At 40.2% G+C, this 22,782-nt stretch overlaps 1 protein-coding gene across 3 annotated transcripts in view; it reads right to left on the reverse strand.

Annotated features, from left to right (window-relative positions):
• HECW2 (HECT, C2 and WW domain containing E3 ubiquitin protein ligase 2) overlaps window positions 1-22,782 on the reverse strand; it is a 384,249-nt gene that overhangs the window by 114,649 nt on the left and 246,818 nt on the right. For 2 of the 3 annotated variants that reach the window (XM_025405496.1, XM_025405495.1), the window contains exons 4-10: window positions 18,903-18,997; window positions 14,065-14,140; window positions 9,210-9,379; window positions 6,743-6,885; window positions 4,612-4,712; window positions 2,823-4,175; window positions 1,545-1,640 (exon numbers count right to left, since the gene is read on the reverse strand). In XM_025405496.1, coding sequence (XP_025261281.1) covers window positions 1,545-1,640; window positions 2,823-4,175; window positions 4,612-4,712; window positions 6,743-6,885; window positions 9,210-9,379; window positions 14,065-14,140; window positions 18,903-18,997 — 2,034 coding nt within the window. The remainder of the gene's footprint in view (window positions 1-1,544; window positions 1,641-2,822; window positions 4,176-4,611; window positions 4,713-6,742; window positions 6,886-9,209; window positions 9,380-14,064; window positions 14,141-18,902; window positions 18,998-22,782) is intronic. The other variant, XM_025405497.1, reaches the window with a different exon arrangement.

A 22,782-nucleotide genomic window follows, 5' to 3' on the forward strand; every position in this document is an offset into this window, starting at 1 on the left:
TATCACAAACAGTGGTCATAATTTCAGCAGGAAAGTATCTGTCTTTATTAAATACAATCAGGAGACCAAACTTACATAGCAAAAATTACAGCAATTGGATGTGGCTAGGAAGACGTGATTTATCAATGCACTTCTGCAATGCTACTGTCCAACACTCTGAAACTCTAAATGACTATTAATCTGTATATACATAAAAATAAAGCTCTCCCAGAACTCTCTCCTAGTGTTCCGAATTTGTTTTGCTCCAATTATACCTAAATATCTTCCAGGAACATTTTACTTTTTTGACTCATCTTTTCTCTAAGGGTTTACCAAATGTGTTATCAATAAGGAAGTTTTCTGTGGCCCTCTCGGGTCCCTGGGCCCCTCTACCTGCCTAAGATGACATAAGGTTAATTAATCTCTCAGTCCATTTTATTTTAAACTGCTTAAAATATGTTTCCTATGAGTCACAGCCCTTAGTTATCCAAATAAACAAACAAGGGAAAGATCTGTGCCCAAAATAATTTCAAAAGGATTAAGGCGATATTTGGATAAATTCTCCACAGTACCATTCAGCTCTTTTGTCGGTACTTGCCAGACTAACCACTCAGAATTGTAACCCTTTAAATTCGTCCCCTCTCTTCTTTATGTCCCACCATTTTTAAAACACAGAGGAACCCAGGCATCAGCCTCTTGTCATGATCACATATAAGATGGGTAAGTGGAGGGGGGGAGCAAGAAGGAAAGGGGTAAGGCAAAAGGGTGTACCTTACAGTGTTTTTTTTAAAAGCAATGTTTACCAGGCTTTATCAATATTCGTCAAAATGCATTGCTCTCATACAGCTACATCTATTTAAAGAACTGTCGAAATTTACATACGAGTTTACATTTCATCTGGATTATGATTGGCTGAGGGTATCATTCATACCTTTAACACAAGTTATGTAACTATATCCCAGCATCCCTAATCCTCCACCATCTCTCCTTTAAGTGCTACGTGTTTTCTGAAAGTGAAATAAATGAAATGTCTTTCAAATCCCCAGATAACTGTCATGTCCCAAATAAGTAGTAGACTAATTTCTGAAATTAACAATACTTCCCTGCATATCCCTAAGGAAAAATATCAGAACCTTGTGCTTAATGATTTTAAACACTGTAAGTGAACAGAAAGGCAGTATATTACATAGAGTGAGGTTTTTCTAAGAGAGTGTACCAATTTGTCTATTAGCTGATAGAACATTCATGCTGTGGTTAGGCATAATTTTAAAAAATTCTGTTATGCACCCAATTTCCCAAAACATCTGGATCTACCTCCATTATTATAGTGTTTACCCCATGGGCAGCGCAGGGTTTACAGCTGCCCTTTCTTTCAGCAGAATGGTGCCAGAGAAGAGTCATTAGCCTAGCACATCCCAGACTACACCTGCTATGCTAAGTGGCAGCCCCCAGATTCCTTCTGCTTGAAGACCACGTATCCATCTTTTAAGACTCATGGGAATGGGTCTGCCTGTCACCTTTCACCCTTTGATTAAGGTGGGCCCTTTGAACTAACAGGTCCTCACTTGGTGGGAGAGCCTCGTCCACCCTCTGGTACCGGCTAACATCCTGGCGCACTGAAGGTAGTGATCGCAGTGGCTGGTGGCCATTGGCTTGAGAACCTAGGATTAAAGGTAGAACGTTACCAGGTATTGTTTTCTCTTTCAGTATCAAAACAGACTCTATATAAAAACCTAACATAAATTCCAAGGTTAGTTTCTTTTCTCTGTTTAGTCTCATTTCCCATATGAGGACCTAGAAACAAAAGAAGAGAATAGGAGGTGAATGCTTAGAAGCAGGCTTCCTGAAGAACTGTCCTCTGCATGTATCCCTCCCCTCCTGCGGCTTCACTTCCTCATCCCTCACCCACAATGGCCTCTGTCCTGGCCATGTGCTAATGCTTCAGGGTCACATGGTGGCTACGATATAATGAAGGAAACAAAATTAAAAAAAAAAAAAAAAAGAGGAGGAAGAAAAGAAGGGATCATGTAGGTAGAAAAATAAATTACAGAATAAGAAAATCATTCCTATTTTTGAGTTATGCCAGCCAGACATATGAAATTGCTCTTTGATTTTTAATGCATCCTTATAGGGCATTTTAAAGTAATCATTCTAGAGAGCCACATTCACTGGGAGTAATACAAATTTCAGGTGTAAATTTGTATCCTTGGATACAAAAACAGCTTATTCTCCAAGTCAGAATGCATCACCTAACTTAGTAGACATTACTAAATTGTAGAAGACAAAAATATTACCTTTGATGCATAGCATATGTTAATCTTCCACTGTGAAATTTTAGAAAGGAGGAGTGACTAGGTGTTTCTCATAACCTTTGCAGATTACACTAAGGCTGAAGCTGCCCGCCTGTGTGGTTGTGTATCTACAGACCCAGGTTCCAAAAGAGACCCATTATTTAAGTGTGAAGACTGCTGTTTAACAGGCCTGTTACTTCAGCAGCAGAAAAGCCATTTTTTAAAAGAGCACTGAATTTGAACTCAAGCCCATCTGGACGCAAATCATGCTGCCTTCTTCCTAGCTATGTGATGAAGTTCCTCGGTCTCCCCACTCTGAAACAGGAGGCCTAATCTAGAGGAAGGGTTTCAGCCGCCCACACATTTGTTACCTGTTTCCTTCTCTTCCTGGCCCTGTTTTCAATCGTGCCTCTCTTCCCCTGCTGAACCTCAAGGTGAGGAATTCAGGTAATATGCAACCTGCGGCCTTGTTTAGATTGAGGGGAAAACTACAGAACTTCTCTCTGCACAGCTACGCTCGAGCCAAAAGCCACAGTGGTGTCCATATCCTACCTCCAGTAGCGCCCTCCTCCTGGGCAGTTGCTCCTTCACAGGTGCCTTGGGCCTCCCCAGCACTGCCCTCTTCTTGGGGAGGGCTCTCGGCAGCAGCTGCAGCTCCCTCCAGGCTCCCCCTCCGCTGCCAGACCTCCCCCAGCTCCTCCTGGTCAGGTACAGTGGCCGATTCTGCCCCTGGCCCTTCCTCCTCCCCACTGGGCACCTGTACCACAGGTAAAGAACCAGCAGTGCACACGGAATCCTGCGACCCTTCGGCAGGGCTGCTGCTGGTGGGCTCTGCTGCACAGGCTCCGTCTTCCTCCTCCTGAGAAGAGAAGGCTGGGGTTTCAGGAAACCGTGCACTCTCAAGAGAGGAGCACCGCGTCTCCACAGAGGACAGCTGCGTGGTCACACTCTCATTGCAGGAGCTGTCAGCGCATTCCAGGTCACTCTCTCCCTCGGGCCTGGTGCTGGCTTCGCTCACACTCTCTGTCCTGGCAGGATCACTGGGTTCTGTTTCAGAGGACACCTGGGAAGGCTCGGAGCCCTGATCGAGAGACTCGGTCTCACTGACGGCTCTTCGGCTTCCTCCTGATGCATCAGAAGTCCCCGTGTCTGCCCCACTTGTGGGCTGATCTACCTCTTGAGAGCCACACAATTCAGCACTGGCCTGGTCAGCACTGGGTTGAGACTCTGGGCCGCCTTCACCTTCCTCTGGGGCTGGGCCTGCAGGTAAGGAGCTTTCTGCAAGCTCTGGAAGATTTTCTGGCTTATCCTCCAAGGAAGCGGCTTCGTGTGTGGAGGCGTCCTCATTCTCAACAGGGTTGTCCTCCAGCTTTGTCTGAGATGTCAGGCTTCCATCATCAGCTCTGGATGCCCTGCTAAACATGATCAGGCCTCCCTCCTCCTCCAAGGAAGATGGGTAACCCAGGTCTTGCTGGAACTCGTGATCTTCTTCATCTGAGTCAATATGAAGCATGGCATTGAGTCTTGTGTCGGTGGGAAAACTACTCCTCAGTTTCGGAGAGGCGCCCATGGACCTCTCAGAGCAGGTCGCTGTCCCTGGCCTGGAGTGGCCGTTGTGTTCGATAGCATCTAAGTAATCATTGAGTGAATCCTGACGTCCTCTGGGAGGTGAGGTCCTTGAAGAAGTGGAGGTTAATTCCTCGGTGTCTATTTCCAGTGTGGAGCTAGTCCTGAATGAATGTTTGGGGGCCCCATCGGCAGCGCTGTCCTCAGAAACTGGCCCGTTAGAGCACAACTGGCTGTCGTGATGGCTCCCTGGCATGTCTTCGTCATCGGAAGGGCTACCTAAGTCTCCATTCACAGAATTGACTCCAAGTATTGTGCCAACAGCTTCTGGAGAGGCATCTGAATGAGAAAACAGCATTTCTAAAAATTAACTAGAAATAACAAATGAACATTTTATGACCTACTTGCTTTGCCACCATTAAGTTCAAAGAAATCAGTCATTCCACTGAGGGCTTTCTACTGACTTGCTGAGATTCACCACTCACTACTAAACGAGGAGACTGCTAGTCGGTTTGGCACAGGAGCTAAATATGTTAGTATGGCTGAAAACTCTACAGCCCGGTTTCAAAATGTAGGCATCAATCTAAGAGACATTTTTGGGCAAACAGGCTTTCGTACTTGCTCAGAAAATTTCAGCAGGTAATTGTTTGACAGTTATTTTACTTTCAAAACAGAACATGAATTCAATTCTGTTCAGAAGCAAACTGACAATTGAGTTAGGTTTAACAAGTTTTTCCTATAGCAATGTATTCATACAGATATACTGATATCTCACCTTCATGAACAGAAGATGTAACCTCCACTTTAAACTGGAGGTACCCACTCACGTGGTCAGCTGGAAGCCTTCTGCCAAGGTTGTAGCTGAGCATCTGATCACTGTAAGAAGAGAAATGCTGCTTTCATCCTGACTACACTGGAGTCAGCCTTCGCCTTCTTTCCACAGGCCACCCCCCCCAATCCCTCCTATCTCTCTTGAAACTTTCAGACTCACAAGAACATTAAAGGCTCCAAGCACATTATAGTCCAATGTAATATTATTCATTCACACAAATGGAACACTTATAAACCCCGGGATAAAAGGAAATGTTGTCCTAAGAAAAATTATTATTAAGAGCATAAGGTATCACACGCTATGTGAATATTTTTAAGGACACTGATTCACTCTCTCACTTTTAAGGGGTGACCAGGAAAAGGACATTTTGAAGGTCATAAAGGAGTTGTGAAAGGCCTCAAGTTTTAGGGGTCTTTTGACTCGGGCGTAAAAGGGGAGAGGGCCTGTTTCCTCAGCATTTAGCACAACAGGAAGCTGGTTCTAAAAGGACACTTGCAGCTAAGGATTATCACCCAACACAGCACGTAGGGCACTGTGTGATACCCTGAAGAACAGGAGCTGGGAGTTAGGGGAAAGAAGTACAAGAACACAAGAAGGAAAGGGCCCTTCATACCCAAGACAGCAGCCCTGGCTGTGTGATGGGGAGAGGGCCACTAAGCTCTCCTTCCTCGCCTGTAGAGTAAGAAGGCTGGAGCTGCTGGGCCTCCCTGCTGGGGAGCCTGGCCTATCACTGATTCTCAGGGTGCCTTGTAAGCAGTGCTGATGGGATGGTTGGCAAAGTCAGATGTGCCACTATGGTGGGGTCACATCCCAGATCTGGAAGCAGGTTCAGTTTTTGCCTTGCCTGGGCCCCGGGCTCGAGGCCGCCTGCCTCCTCAAGAATGGAGCTGTCCATCTGTTTCAAGTCTGACTCTTTATCAAGTCAAATGCAGTCATTTCATTTTCTTGCACACAAGCAACAATCTTATTCTGAATTAAATGACTTATTCTTTTTTTTTTTTTTGAGACAGAGTCTTGCTCTGTTGCCGAGGTTGTCCAGGCTGGAGTATAGTGGTGCGATGTTGGCTCACTGCAACCTCCGCCTCTGGGTTCAAGCAATTCTCCAAGCTTCAGCCTCCCGAGTAGCTGGGATTACAGGCGCCTGCCACCATACCCAGCTAATTTTTTTGTATTTTTGTAGAGATGGGGTTTCGCCATTTTGGCCAGACTGGTCTTGAACTCCTGACCTCAGGTGATCTGCCCACCTCGGCTGACCAAAGTGCTGGGATTACAGGCATGAGCCGCCATGCCTGCCAACCTATTCTTAATTAAGGAAAATCATCAAAAGGATAGTGCCAAATCACTCCACCTCTGCCCTCTAATGGCTATTTCAGAAGGAAGACACCATGTTTCTTCTATCTACTGTTTGCTCCACTGTACAGTTTACAGCCTCTAGTCAGTGATGCATTATTAATTTGCATAACTTGTTTTTGGTCTTCTCTATCTCCTCAGTATGACTTACTACTTTACTCACAACTTACAAAAAGCTCACGAAAAGAAAAGACATTAATTACACATTAACTAAATTTTAAGAGTATGTCAATGAATAAATTTTAATTGCTTGAATGAATGTATATGTCTAGGAGTTTTATTATAACACTTCCTCAAGTCTAGGTCTTGTTTCAAATGGCTCCAAAACAAGATTGTTTCTGTTTTTCAAGAGTAACAAGTTCTCTGGATGGAATTAATCAGGATAAGACAGGCATCAACCTGACCTTAGAATTCTGCCCTAGGGAGAAAGTTTTATAAAAAACTCCAATACACGGAGAAACAATCAAACACTATGAGATTTGACACTGAAATGTTAATGGTGGGTACCTCTTGGAAAAGATAAAGATGCAAAAAAATGTATATAATTAAAATAAACTACTTTTTGTCAAGTATATTTTAGTAAGTGTAAGGACATTTTTATTTTTAAAAGAATTGTGTTACTACTTCTTACCAGTCTGAAAAGTCCTAGGAGTACCAAGTTTCATTTCATTTTTTCCTATACGAACTAATCTCAACAAGATCCCCAAAGGTAAGGGCTGATTACCCGATAGCCTGTCGCTCCAGCAGCCTCTGGACTGGAATAGTTAGTTTCCCCAGAAAACGCTTGATGATGGGACGGCTCTTGGCAAATTTGTCTTTAATTTCAATTTCTAAGACATCAGTAAGAAGTGCAAAAAAGGAATATTTCTGAAAACACAAACAGATAACATGCTGGTTTAAAAGAAAGACAAATATGATACTGTATCATTTTATTTGTATAGGAAATGGTATCTCTTAAATTCTAACAACATAGAGTTCCACATAGCTAGAAATAGCTGCAGCTACTGTCAATCCTTTATTCACTCAGAAGCAGAAGCATTCACCATGACTAAAAAGCAGCAGTCAAAGATCTGTATGACAAAAGAAGCCCTCTCAGTCAATCATGCAGCCCTTCCTAGTTTCACAGTTTTAGGAGATGTTATCAAATATTAAGTTATGCACAATGCAATTTTAGTACTCTCTACATTTATTGTATCTCAATTCTTTGATATTTAATATCTTGTTATAGAATGGTTTAGAATTAACTAGTATATTTGATTGACAATTTGAATTCCTAATCTCATGAAATTCTGAAGTTGCAAAACATAGTTTAAAATACTCCTCCACTTAGTGGTTAAAATAGGAACATCTGCAGAATACTGTGGTTTCCCTGATAAATGTTAAAACAATGTTCAAATGGAATTTTTCCTTAAGTTTAAAAGGCACACAGGGTTATTTCTTTCTTCTGGGACAGAAAAATAAAAGTATGAAGTTAAGATAGGTTTTGTTATTTTCATTTTAAGAATGCCACTGGGGAAATTTGGATTGGACATTAATAAGATATAAAATAAATATGAAGAGCTTTACTCACTTACAGAGACTTTTACATATATTATCTTCACTTTATCTTTACAATGATATAATTTTCTTTTTAAAGATGGGAATCTCAGTATAAGTAAAGGATGGTGCCAGGAATCTAACCTAAATTATTTCACTGCTTCCCTGAGAGTATCCATCAACTACAGTGATGTGAACAGTGTTAGCCAACTTTTCACTTAGGTGCCTCTAGGTTTATCTAGTTGTAACAATTAAGGTTTTCCAAAGGACCATGCAATTTGGCAGTCTGCTTAATGGAAAAAAGTACTTGTTTAGAATAAAAAAGCCGAGTTTAAGCCCCACTTCTGTCTCTGAATACCTAGTCCCATAAACACCTTAAGCTTCAATTTCTTAATCACCAAAATTAAGACAATAATCTCATCCTTGTGCCTCCCTTTCAGGCTTGCACTGGTGACATGGTCAAAAACTTTGCAAATTTAAAATGTTAGGAAAATAGTTACTGCTTGTTTCATCATCATATCTATTATGTGCCTTCTGGAATCATATTGAGATATATTTTTATTTCTTCTAGGCTTTGAAATGCATTAGACTAAGTGGTATGCCCTTAATAGTTTTTTCCCATGATAGATCATTAGTAGTTTCTTAAACCAAGCATAAGAATACAAGCCATATTCAATATCCAAAACCATAGGAACCTCCCAGGAGAAATACCTTGCTGTGTTGGCAAGTCTCAAACAACCATATCTTTTCTCCAATTGGTTTTAGATCCCCTGAATACCTCTCTCCAATTAAATATTTCTATAACATTGTTAGAACATATTGTTGTCGTTAAATATTGAGGGTATGATCTAATTAACTGCGTAACTCCTATGCCAGCCCAGAAACATTCTCACACTAGTTATGTAAAACATACCTCAGATCTCTGAGAAATGGAGGGACAGCTCAAGCTTTGCTCACTAGATAAGAAGTGTCTGTTTGTTCATTCTCTGACTTTCCATAGTTCAAATGAGAAAACCCTTTGCTTGATTTCACTGATATGGTGCACTAAGATGACTGGTAGCATACTGTAGCTGTGAGGAAGTCTAAAATACCATCAACACAATCTGGCTTCACGCAGGATGATGACTCCTTGAATGGCTCATCTAATTAACGAAAATCTAGAAATTCATAAAACATTTGCCAAAGCCCGTAGAGAGAGAAATTCCTTTAATTTGTACTAAATGTATGCTACAACAAAATATCAAAATTTTAAAGAAAAACACGACCAGTATTGCTGATTTTTCCTCTTGCCTCAGGTCCCACTAGGACTCTACAAGGCAATGTTACTGATCCTATCCTTACTTCAAATTTTCATATTTTATTCATGAACTTTTTGCATTAATTGTGAGTTTTAAAAAACTGCATTAGGATCTTTATTTTAACAACTGAATTTTTCGGAGGGTCCTTAAATTGCTCCCCTGAAGTGACAGCTTCATTTGTCTTACCTTAGACCCGGCTCTGGAGAGGTAGGAATAGCTCATTCTCATTGTATCCCGTTCCCGAGAGAACCCCTAGTCACTTCATCAACAACCTGAGGATGCAAAAGGCCCGAGGAAAGAGACAGACTGGGCTGACTTCCTCACTGACAAGTAGGAGACCCCTAGGGATCATCTTACCTCTCGGTGCCAAATTGGATTGGTGGTGTTACTGATGATAGTGGACCGTCTCTCCTGCCCATGGTGGGCACAGGTGGGGAAACTGCTCTTCTTTCCTGGCTGAATTGACATCTTAAGATAAGGGTCAGGATTGAAGAACATCCCTTTCTTTAGCCCAACTGCCCTAAGATCTTTAAAGAAAGAGGGAGAAGGAGGGAGGGACAAAGAGAAAGCAGGAGGGAGGGAGGAAAGAAAGGAGGAAGGGAGAGAACAAGGGATAGAAGAAGGAAGGATCCATATGTCCTGATTAGAACAAGCAGCTCAAAGACAATTTGTTCTTAAATAAACACACAGGAAGCTCTAAACAGAAATGACTCAGTAACACAATAGCAGTATTCACACTATGATTGCTTAGATAGGTGAAGTCAAATGGGTTATGGCAGTAATTTCAGCAGAGGGGTCACCTAACAGGCCGCGTAAGTGAAGCCAAACCTTTAGCACCACCTCACATCCCTAAACTGACTTTTCAGTTTTTCAGCTCCCTTTTGATTCCAACATGTGCACCTTCACCACCTTTTTCCTAGGGCAATGTAATTCGACAACCAGAATCTCAGACAATGTCATTTTTTTTGTTTTTTGTTTTGTTTTGTTTTGTTTTTGAGACGGAGTCTCGCTCTGTTGCCCACGCTGGAGTGCAGTGGCGCGATCTCTGCTCACTGCAAGCTCCGCCTGCTGGGTTCATGCCATTTTCCTGCCTCAGCCTCCAGAGTAGCTGGGACTACAGGTGCCCGCCACCACACCTGGCTAATTTTTTTGTATTTTTAGTAGAGATGGGGTTTCACAGTGTTTGCCAGGATGGTCTCGATCTCCTGACCTCGTGATCCACCCACCTCGGCCTCCCCAGACAAAGCCTTGAGAGAAATACTTAATAAGCAGTTCACTGAAAAACATGTTCCTTCATGAGAGAAAAATGAATCTTCTACATATACATAGAACTAAGTTTAATGGGAGATGAAACATCAGAGCATATATCCATTTGTACCACATTTAAAATGTCATATATATTCCATAAATACGATGAATGTTAGGGGAAATGTTTTTTGAAATGTAAGTGCTACCTGCTATTTTAAATAGCCAGTAAAGTAACTTAAACATTTGGAGAATGTCCTATAACTCACCTTAGATTCACAAATTGCTGTTTCATACTATATGCTGCTAAAAGTCCTAGCCAAAGTCCATTTAGTGAGGAGACTGTATGTTTTTCCATGGTCAGGCTAAGAGACACAAACATGTCAGGAAATAAAGCTGGCTCCACTGAGTCTTCAACATTTCTGAGAATATTGGTTTGAATAAGATACGCCTGGGAGCTAAGTCATCTTAGAAAATGCTGGAAGATTAATCTAGGGAAGTTCTGAACACTGGTTCAGAGAGAAATTTTGCATATGGCCCCTGAACCTCCACAGACCTTTGGATTACCCAGATCAGCTGGCAAACAGACCCTGGATAGTGACCCTAAATTACAGGAGGTCACCAGGGTCATCCCACACAAGCCCACTCCTGAAACACAAGGTCTTTCTTAGAAAAACAGAATTGGCCTGAAATTGCCCATAGAACCATATTCTTGAATGAGTGCTCCCAGGAGGTGGCTCACCAGTGGCCCACAAGAACTCATGGCCCAGGCACATGTGCTGAAAACACTCCAGAAGTGTCTAATGACACAGACCCGGCAGTAGAGGGGAAAGTTTTATATATATAAAAATTAAACCAAGAGCATTTTTTTTTTTTTTGAGACAGAATCTTGTTCTGTCACCAGGCTGGAGTGCAGTGGTGTGATCTTGGCTCACTGCAACCTGTGCCTCCCGGGTTCAGGTGATTCTCGTACCTCAGCCTCCCAAGTAGCTGGGATTACAGGCACGCACCACCACACCCAGTGAATTTTTTGTATTTTTAGTAGAGACGGGGTTTCACCATGTTGGCCAGGATGGTCTTGATCTCCTGACCTCATGACCTGCCCGCCTCGGCCTCCCAAAGTGCTGGGATTACAGGCGTGAGTCACTGTGCGTTGAGAACACTGCATGAAATATATAGTAAGATCTTTGATCTGAAAACCAGTAGGAGAAGGAAAAGACGGGTAAAGAATTAGATAGGTACTTCAGAGAGGCTGCCACTATCTCATTAGCCTTGCAATCCCCATTCCTGACACTTCATAAACTACGTACTCATTATTAAATGCAGAATTTGCATCTTACTGTCAATTTAATGATGCTACTTTCACTTGGTTTTCTTCAGCAGGGAACAGCTTTGAGAAGAAAAGGCAATTGCCACATTTATTTTCTTGCCTTTCTTGATTGTGTTCCCCTTGAATCCAGACAGAAGAATGAAATTTCTTTATGTATTAAATCTATGCCCAAAAAAGGGATTTCTTTGTAGTAAATGAAGAGTAACATAGACAGAAATGAATGCCACAAAGTCTGACAGAGTTAAATAACTCACAAAAAATATTCCTTTGAACAAAAAGCATTCCACCAGATGATTAAGTCAGTGTGATAAATAATATCACTGTCAGATAAGCCTGATACAAAATTTTTCCACAATGGAACACTGAACAAATAAATCTTCCTTAATAAATACAACAAACTACCAATTATTTGTAATCTGATTATTTGGTTCCCTTTATCCATCTCATTTCTGATCTTTTCTTTTTTGTCTTTTACATATGCTATTGCTCACAAATATCCACACCTTGTAATAGGCCAAAGAAGGATTCAAAGTCACAAAGGTTTGACGTGTTAAATATCCTAAGTAAAGCCTTATTTGAAACACATTTAAAATATTAATGAAAATACATTTTTAATTTTAGCTGTAAAATTCAAGTATTTGTGTCCCTACCTATCCACATATAATCAACAGTGGAATATTTGCAGGCAGCCATTCTATACTGCTTAAATGCTCTCAGATAAATATTATCATCCACTGTCAGTATGCTATAACCGGATTAACTTTTTAGAATTAACATTATAGAATTGGTTTCAGCTCCTTGTCATTTCTGTATACTGTCTGCAAATGTCTGGCTATACGGTAAGAAATAAAACAGATGTTAGGTAGCTAGCCTCCATGTGAATAGAGGTGCGATGTTGGAAGAAATGTGTAAGGAAGAAGCATTTGGCTGTGCCTCAAAGCTTGCTTCCTACTTTTTAGGAAAATGTCCTAAGATTTTTAACTCACAGATGGTCATTCTCACATAGTCAGTTAATAACATCCCATCTGGAGTCAAAACCAATAAGCATGTGTCATGCGATACGGATCACCTAAAAGCATAGGGTAATAATTTTAAACTAAGAAACCCATGGTTTATATCAAAACATCATGCAGTACACCATTAAAAAAACAATTTTTACCAGTCAATTAAAAAAAAAAAAACAAGAAACCCATGGTGTGGTCATACTCTAAATTTTTTGAGCTATTTGGGTCGACAAATTGTTTCTTGCCTATCATCAGGGATTTCAGTAGCTTCAGACCCTCAGTACCGTGAAGGTTTAAAGCACAGGTGTACAGCCAAGATGTTTTTAGGAAACAGGCAGATAAGAGGGGTAGGGAGATAGTACCACAGGCATGGTTATTTTTAGTGCCCTTCTACAAACCTAGATATTTTTTAAACCCTGATGGTTCCTAACAGAACATATTTATTGGTCAAACTAGAACCATAAGTCACTAGTTTACAGATGCTGAGATTCACCAGAGAAGCAAAGCAAAAAAGCAAGCTCATATGGGGAAAGGAGAAACATGCAAAACCAAACACAGATACTCAGAAGGCCATGGGCCAACAGTGAACTGATGTGTACACTTTAGTCATATGTGGTAATTATGCGTTGTGGAAGCGTCTGTTTCAGGATCGGGTCTTTTAACGCTCACTCTCACAACATGTTTTTGTTTGTTTGCTTGTTTGTTTTTTGCAGTCAAGAAAAGTGGATCTAATTTAAATTTTGGAAGTACAACTACAGAAAAATGAAAAAAGACATTCCAGTGAAGGAGATCCATTAGACTTTATTTTCTATGTATTGTAGCATGGTTATCTGTTTTAAAAGTCTATTTCAAATATGGATTTTCTTAGAGTATTCTTGACTTTATGACTACCAATTTATTTTCTAAAATCAGTGTCTTTCAAACTTTTTCGACAGTGTCCTATGTATGAAATACATTTTACATTGCAACCTAGTACACACAAATATAGGGATGTATATTATTGTATATGAAAATTTTCAGTTTGTATAAATTGATGCTTTACCCAAAAAAATTCCCTTCAGTGGTAAACTCTGACATTATTTTTTTTTAAATTACTGATTTTAACTAAATCAAACTTACAAACTGGAAATGAGTCCTGTCTCATAACTTAAAAAGCAGTGCTTTACTTGTATGGTAAACATACAAGCAATTCGACAAGCCAAAAACAATTAGCTTCTCCACTTTCCAATTTTTATGTGTATTCCTCCACAGATAAAGAAGTATATTGGGTTTTTTTCTCCAGTCTTCAAACTTTTCCTTTCTCTAGCTGAAGTAAGAATAAATGATTTTCAATAATCAAAGCTCCTCAGTGGGGTTAGCACATGTTACGTTGCAGTTTTTTTTAAAGTAACTATACATAGTTACACAGACTGTCTATCGCCAGAAAACTTGGTAGAAGAAATAATTTCTGAATTTATGTTAATAATTAATTTATCATGGTAAGAGATATACTTGAATTTTCAGAAGTATGACGCCCAAAAACTAGTTCACATATCATCATATCATATACGAAAGTCTGTAGAAAGAAGTGACTATTTATACCTTCGAAACTGTACACTTTCAAAGTGAATGTCATGTTTAAAGACATTCTTACCTGACAATGTAAAGCTAACGAGTTTTCGAGAATGCAGGTTTCCTGAAGCACCTCCCTCCATGCCTTCTGCACCCATCTGAAAGGAAAAAAACATGCGTCTGAAGTTTCAGAGGCGTATGATGCCACTGGATCTGTCTAGGAAACCATGTATGTACCCAGATGCAATGATTTTTGCATCAAACAGGTATTGTATCATGTGTCCTTCCATTTCCAAATCTTGGAACAGAGACACAAATGCTGATTCTTGGAGGAAAGATTAAAATGTAATCTTTACCCCAAATAAAAAAGATACAAGCTTAAAAATTCTCAATAACTATGAATCAAACTAATTTACATCCTTTTTTCCCTTTGATAAGAATATAGTTGATTTGTAGTAAATATATTACTATTACTATACTAAATGTTCTCTTTAGTTAAAAAACAAATATCAAGTTCCTTCAGATTTGTTAGGAAAATCTAGAATAAATGAAACAATCGATTTATATCAGACCTACCTGTATATATAGAATTACCCTCTCTTGTCAAGTATTTCTGAAAATCCACCTGGAGTCCTATCTCCCTTGTAGGCTTGTGTTCTATTATGCTGCAGGTACATGGCACATGCTATTATAATTAGCAATAAGAAGAATTTGCAGTGCTATTATACTGATAACCTTTTCCTGAAAGCTTTTGAGTAAATTATACCTCACAAGAAGCCAGTAATTTATAAACCACCCAGCAAATTTAGACCTTTCTCTCAATTTATGTGCAATTAATGCACAATTTGTGGTATATTAGGAAGAAAAACCTTCACAATACTCTGCAAAAGAAGTCAACAATACTGTAAGAGACAGAATTGAAGGCAGAATATACCCAAATGTGGGAAATAGAACCACGTTTTAATTCTGAAGTTTAGATTAAGTTCTTCTGACAAAGATTCTTTCCTTGAGCAAACTTTACTCAGGCTCTTTGGAGCCCTCTGCTCAACCAGGCAGGCCTTGGGCTTTTATCTCCATCCTTATAGAGTTTAGTTTTAGCAAAATCCCTGGTAAGTCAGTTTAGAGTCAATCCCCACCCTCAATATGTGATCACCCTTGATATCGGATCAAACTCCTCATCTCCCACCATCCTCCGTGCGATAACTGATCACTCTGGCCCTCTTTCAGCAAGAATTCTGTTAGGTCAGTTTAATAAGAATCCCCCTAAGCTCTTGGTAAATTTCCATCTGCCAATCCCTCCACTCCAACCCTGCTTTTTGGCTTCTAACCCCCACTTTCCCTTGTTATATCTGGAATTGAGCCAATTCTATAGTGAGTTCTCTTTTCCCCTAATGCAATAGTTCCTGACCTGAATTTGCTTTTACTACTTAACTACTGTCCAGGTCTGATTTTTTTTTAAACTTTTTCTCCACTTTATATTTGCTGCACTCCCCACACTCCTATAAAAATCACATACCCCCAGGAGATAAAAGTCATCACTAATCCAAGCAAAGTTGAGAAATCCCATTCAAATTTTGAAGTATAAATTTCTACTGCCTCCGCTGTAACTCCTGTACTTTAGTCAAACTATTTTGAGTGCCACTTAACTGCATCCTGATTGCTTCACATGTCCTCTGCAACACACCAGGGTCCATCCAGGTATCTGTATTTCCTTCCATCTACAAATCCAATTCCTCAATCATAGAGTTGGCTCTCAACAAACACAGGTGGTTTATTATATTGTATTGTACTCCACTGACTCAGCATTCCCAGATTAACTAGGGCAGAGGCAGCAGTACACTGGCCAGACAACAAACTGCTGTGGCCATCTCACCCTGCTTTCACCACACACCACGCTGGACTACGACTGAGACACACCCTCGGTAACCTGCCACTCCTTCTGTGCCTGGACATAGGAAGATATCCCAGAAACTGTGGCCTCTCCACAAATGGGCCGCATGCCCCAGTAAGATGTGCCACCCCTCAAAACACATCTCTGTCGGCTATGGATACTTGTGCTCAGTGAGTTTAATGAGGCTGAAACAATTCATAACCTGTCTTCATTTAAAACCTACTTGAAAATTATAAGAAATTATGACAAACAAGAGAAAATGTCCTCTAATTCTCATTTTTCAAATGTAATTCACCCTCTGGCAAAAGGCTTCCTGAAGCAATTCTCAAAGAATTCACAGAAAAAGTGTACTGCACAACAACTCTGGCAAAATGCTCATCTGAAATCATATCCAAATAATTCAATTTTTATCATTCATTACAATAAAGCCAGGAAAAACCAGACATTACCATTAGATACAGGGACATTAGGGATAATAAACACATCTGCACTCAATGTTTAGAGACTGGCTTTAAAATAAACTCACTCCATAGATTCATTCCAGGAAAATCCAGAAACAAGAATGTCAACCAAGTGTTGAAACAATACATGGTAGTGAGTAATGGCAGCCTTAATTTGTCCCTGAAGCCGAAAGATTTCCTGTTCCAAGTATCTGAGACACATATCACTGTGTATGCTGATGAATGACAATGACAACAAAATACAAATGACAGACAAGTCACAATTTTTTTTAATCTTCAATTCATTGCAAAAGGATATGTGAGAAAAGAAACCACATGATTAGGATAACAGCTCATTTCATTCCATGTGGAGTTTCTCAATTACTTCTTCCAGGTCTACTCTTTGTATCTGGCCATGGTATAATTGTACTAAGTGGGATGTGTACATATCAAGGATGTTAATCAGTCACATAACTAAACATACGTCATATATCTAGGTGACCATCATGCTATTATGGTCATAATCCTGACCCCCAAAATGAGGTGTCCATGAGGCACAGCCTTTCAATTTTGGACATAGACCAAACTGTCCCAAGCTTGGTCAGAAATCGATTAACCACTCATTGCATTAGTCAATCTCTGAACCAAAATACACTATACTGATTGCTAGTGCTGTATCTGTGATGCTTTTAAGATGCTCTGAAACCCATTTGAAGCAAATTAATTATCTCCAAACCATCCACAGGCTTTGACAGAGCAATCTCAATGCAAAAATCAATGGAATAAGACCAGTGTTCAACAAACCATAAACTCCCACTGCCTTAGATGATATCTGAATACTGAAATTGCTCAAGTATAAAAATCTAAATCCAGAAAATGCTTAATCATGTTTGGAAGCTGTTGTCTAATTTCAGACACAATGATTTTCTTAAAGATTTTATTAAAAACAGCCCCACTCTTCTAGCTTTGTAACTTTTCTTTTTAGAATAGTAACTGAAGTCTGTTCCAGTGCTTACTATGTGACATGGCAGACTTTGTAATCAACAATTGCTATTCTCTTTGTGACCTTCAAAGTCTTATATAGTAAATGTAGGCTTTTCTTTTATGTTCTATACTATGTTTACTACAATGAAAACTCAAATATAATTCTAATGTGAGCAGAGTACTTAGATATTGAGGATTTTGCACACACTATTCCCTCTGCCTGCAATGCTCTTCCCTCCCTCTTCACCTATAAAACTTCTTCAGCTTGTCTCTTAGACACACCTTCTTAAGGTAAGCCTTCCAGGAATTTCCCGATCAGGACAAATCCTACTACATAGAATATGCTCTCTTGCCCCATTTTGCTCCCTCTCATACAATTATCACTCAAACAAATATAATATTTGATTGATGTCTCTCTTCTGCACCAGACCTACGAGATCAATGACGGCGTTTTTCCTCATATTTCATCTGTAGTGGTGGCACAATGCTTAGTACTTAGCAGACATTTAATGAATATTTGCTTAAATGAATAGATGAGAGGGAAAGAATGCCTGATACAGAGGTACAAGCACTATCAGAGACAGCATAGGGTGAGTCTGAACAATTTCAAAGTGCTATTTGCAAAGACTGCTTTCTGAATTTCAACCTGACTACTTGCCTATTTCCAAAAATGCATGCATCTATAACTGTGTATATACACACACACACACACATACAATGTTGTAAAGATTCTATGTCATGGGAGTCAGTGATTTTTTCTATGCTTTCATGACCTCATTTTTAGTAATGACTAATTACAACTGAAGTAATTTACATATCTTGGACTCTAAGAATCTCCCCAAACCACCTGAGTCCAACCACCCATATACAGTGGAGCTGTGTGTTGTGAGACTGTTAGATTCTAAAATAAAATTTTAAAAAATCACCAAATTGCCATGTTGGAAATGGGCGGGTTTTCTTTCAAAAGTCCAACACCACAAGTTTCCTACAAAAGTAAATTAGATATCTGTTTCTTCAACTGAAGGCCTGACTTCTGAAGTCAACTTCTGAAGTTAAAGAAGTTGACTTCCATTGAGTGACCACACTTTACCCAAAATATGAGCAGTACCTCTAGGCACTAGACCCAAACTCAGCACTAAGAAGGAAGCAGCACTAAGACCTTAAGGAAACAGTGCATTTGTGACTCCCCACTTCTACTCTCTGCAGCAACAGCTCCTTGAGTTGACTGGCAGGTAAATCACCCACACTTTAAATGCTTAAAATTCACATAAGATGCAATGCCACTCTTTCCTACCAACTGGTCACCCAGACTAAGTTTAAACCTTCCAGAATGTGGCACTTGCTACTTTGCTTCATGAATGGGTTTCCTCGAGAGTTGACTCTACAAACGACTGTTACAAATCAAATCCTACGTTTCCACTGATTTGAATTAGGAATTCGGGTATGTCAACCTTGTAAGCTATTTCCTTTCCTATAACAGTGCCCACACTGTTACATGTTTCCTTTTCATTGTTCCTCATAACCCTGTCAGGGCCGCACAGGCAAAAATAGAAATCAAGTTCCAGCATGGATCTCATGAGGCAGCTGGCAGCGAGGGGCACTCACCATTACAGCTGGGTTCTTCACGGTGATGCAGGGGGTCGTGGCTCGCAGGGCCCCACTAATGCCGTGGTAATATTTAAAACAGATTTTAATCTCCGCTGCAAAGCAATTGGAGAAAACAGTAATTTAAACAGTGAAACACGTCATTTAGGAATCAGCTGTGGAAATCCACCATCCCACCTCTCAGGGAATCCTACTCATGACTGATGACCTCTTTTTTTCCACTCAGAGGCAACAGATTACATCAATTTCTGTTTGATATTATATGCTTCTCCCAAAGTTTGTAACCTCTCGAACATATCAGAAAAATAACGCACAGAAACATCATGTCAAAATAGAAACAGTGTAGTGATAAGAATGGGACTAGCTGGCATTTATTGAGGTGCTCCACAATGTACCACAGTGTTATGCCTCACGTTCATGTTGTCAGTGAACCCTCACAGAACCTTGGGAGGCAGAAATTCCTGTCCCCATATTACCGATGAGATGTTGAGGTTTGCTGTAGGTCAGACAGATAAGAAATGACAGAGTCAGGACTCAAACCCAAGCTGTCTGATTCCAAAGCCTTCACTCATAACCTCTATCTACATTGACTGTAGCTCCCAATGGAAATAGAGGAAAAGCAGTCTAACAAAGCATGGAAGTATACTGTAGTAGATTCTCTAGTGACAGGGTCTGGAAATTTACATTATTTTAATTTTCCAAGTCATTTAAATATACCCAGTAGGCAGAGATCAAATCTACAAACAACTGATTCTATATCTCACAGCTTGTAGCAATCCACACATTTCATAAATTTTGTTCTGATACTTCCTCTTTGATAGAAAGTAATACAAATGCCAATTATGGTTTTTGGAAAGTAACTACAATTCCAAAGAGCATGAAACCAAATTGTGTTAAAGATAAACCTACAGTCACTGGAATTTCTCTGTATACGAAGCGCCTGAGTCACTGAAGTGCACTGCGAGATGCATTTTTCCCAAGGTGTGTTCTAAATATGCAAGGATGCTGATGGGCAGGCCCTGGAGGGAGAATCCTAGGCTACGGGAGGGAGTTCCTCTCTCAGATGAGTCACCAGGACTATTAAAGTGCGGTTGCTCAACGTATTTCCCTAAGGAAGTTCCTCTTCCACTGACTTTCCCAACTGCACCAAACGGCCTCCTGCAGTCTTTGGTTTCCTTATTTTAAGAGAAATATATAATAACTGAAGAAAAATCCTCTCACAGGAATTTATATCATTACACTCCTCCTACCAATGACCAAATACTAAATCTCAAAAAAAAAGTTGTTATGGAGGAAAAATATTGAGTCCTTCTATTATTTATGTTAATCACTATTCAGTAATTTATAATTTAATAAGCATCATCAGCCGGAAGATTTTTACTACGTACCTGCCACAGCACATGGCCACGCAGCAATGTGCCAGATAGTGCAAGGGAGTCAAGGAAAGGTTTCTGGTCTCATGGGTGTTCTGTAGGGTAGCTGCTCAGATGCCAATCACGGGCATGGCAAAATACAGAAGACACACAGTAAAAAGGAAGAGCACCAGGTCGAAGAGCATAGAGACCATGGAGATTAGGGAAGACATGGTGGAGTCAGAAAGGTGTCATGACAAAAACAGGTCTAATGGATGAGCAAAATGGGGCTAGAGAGAGTTAGAGTAAAGAATGGGAAAAGCAGGGAGGCACAGATGAAGCATGCTGGGTTTAAGGAATGGCGAGATGACCTACGCAGAAATTCTAGCTTTACTATTACTTTGCCTCCCTGAGAACTCTTCTGCAAATGACTTTCCTGGACACTAACACAGATTATTGGCTATTTTTGAAATAGTAAGAGCTGGACAAATATGAGCAAACTTTACTCTCCCACTTGCTTTTTTCCAAGACCAATAGCATTTAGTCTGCAAGAACAAAGCTAAGTAGTGTGCACGAGGACTGTCAGAGCAGAATAAAGTGTGGTAACGTGCATGGGGATTGAATTCTTTGGACATGAGCTCATTGGCATTGCACTCTTCATGCTGGGGAAGCAACGTCGGTGGCTCTGTCTACAGGCAGCACTTCATAGATCAAATCAACGGTTAGCAAGTGAGCAGGCCATTTTTTCCACAGAGAGAAGTGCATTTTTATAAGACATCTTCCGCTAACTCTGTCTCAAGTTAGGATGCCATCTGCTTTTCCTAAGGTTTTAATAGTCAACTAGGTAACAGACAATGAGATAAAAAAAAAATGTGACTGCTTATTTTTTTTTTTTTTTTTTTTGGAGAATGATGATAATCATGCCAACTTTGCTGGCTGACCCATTTTGGGTGTTATTTTATTCCTTGCTATAACAAAAATCTCCAACCCAGATGACAAAGTAGAATCCCTGAAACTAAGATCAATGTATCTTAAATTGCACAAAAGCAGATTTTGTGGGCAGATCCAATCCCCCCAAATGCTACAGAGCTGCGTGTCGCAGAAGCAAACAGCTGAGGGGATTTCCACAGATCACCCATTACAAAACCACACACACAGGCTGGTCACCAGAGAGGAAAACAGTCCTGGACAGAATGAGGAGTGGTTTGCGTAGGGATGGAAACTAGCTGCATCCTTCAGCAGGACATCAGTGAAGATTCCTGCCCCTCAAAATATCAGAATGTTCCACTCTGAGTGGGAGTTTTCATCTTCAGATGTTATTTAATGTTTCAGAACGTCATACAAGATTTTTAAAAATGGCGTAACTAAGCAACATCCCCTCTGACAAAGGGGGAGAGCAGCATTTTGATTAATGTATTTGAATATTTTGGTTATTGGAAGAGGTAACGGAAGAATACTCAGAAGGATGGAAAAGGGAAGTTGGTGCCCAGGGTCATGGGCTTCTGTTGCAGCTACAATGTGTAACCTCTAACTGCAAGAGGAGCTTTTTTTTTTTTTGTAAAAAGCTATTTCTGAGAAATATATACAAAAGCAGGTGGAAGTAAGCACAGGCATGATGATGGAGCATCCGATTAGGGAGGACCCCAGTGATCAACAGAGCCCAGCCCTGTTTATAAGCAGGAGAGATGGAGGACATGGACCAAAGAGCAATGTATGAGTCCATCTATCCCAGCTGCTTTCCCCACAGCCTGATGTGGCAGGCAACATCTCCCCCTGCTGGCCTCAAATTATGAAAAAAAATATATAAAATATATATTTGTATATACACATATTTGTATAGAAATATATTTTAATATTTGCATATACTTATATATCCAAATATATAATATATGTAATATATATATCCCCCCCACACACACACACACATATATATATCTCCACTTCTTTGGGCTATAAATAGAAGAGTATTTTGAATCCACTAATCAAAAGCATGTTGCCTCGGAGGGCAGTGAGCCAGGAAAAGGGAAAGGCATCCTGTATGAACCTGTAAGGACCTGCTGTCGGCTGAGCCAGGTCCAGCCTCAGGAGGAAGACAGCAAAGGATGAGCGGCATCTCCTCTCTGAGGCCCCTTCCGAACAGCTGAAGCCAGTCATAGATCATGACAATATAAGGGCCCCTTTCGATAATCTTCAGGATATGTTTACTTACAGTGTTACCAAAATACAGTTTAGTACTCTGTATTTGAATGTTCTTAAAACAGAAAAGGCCCTCTATTTTCAAGTTTTTGACTTACTAATTTTCATAAATACAAGCGAAGACGTCCCTCAGGGTAGCAGTATGCCTGCTGCCCTCTACCATGGGTTGGAGGGTGATCATTTGTGAGATGTCACTTTGGGCATATTCCAGGGCAAGTTGGGGAGGCAGAGGGGCTTTGAACAGTGTTTAGGAACTTAAACCTGTTCTCAACTAAAGGGGTCTCTGTAACTGTGTAATTCTGACACGGCATTTTAAATCAATCATTCTACCA

The sequence above is a fragment of the Theropithecus gelada genome, chromosome 12, assembly GCF_003255815.1.
Source record: "Theropithecus gelada isolate Dixy chromosome 12, Tgel_1.0, whole genome shotgun sequence".
Lineage (NCBI taxonomy): Eukaryota > Metazoa > Chordata > Mammalia > Primates > Cercopithecidae > Theropithecus > Theropithecus gelada.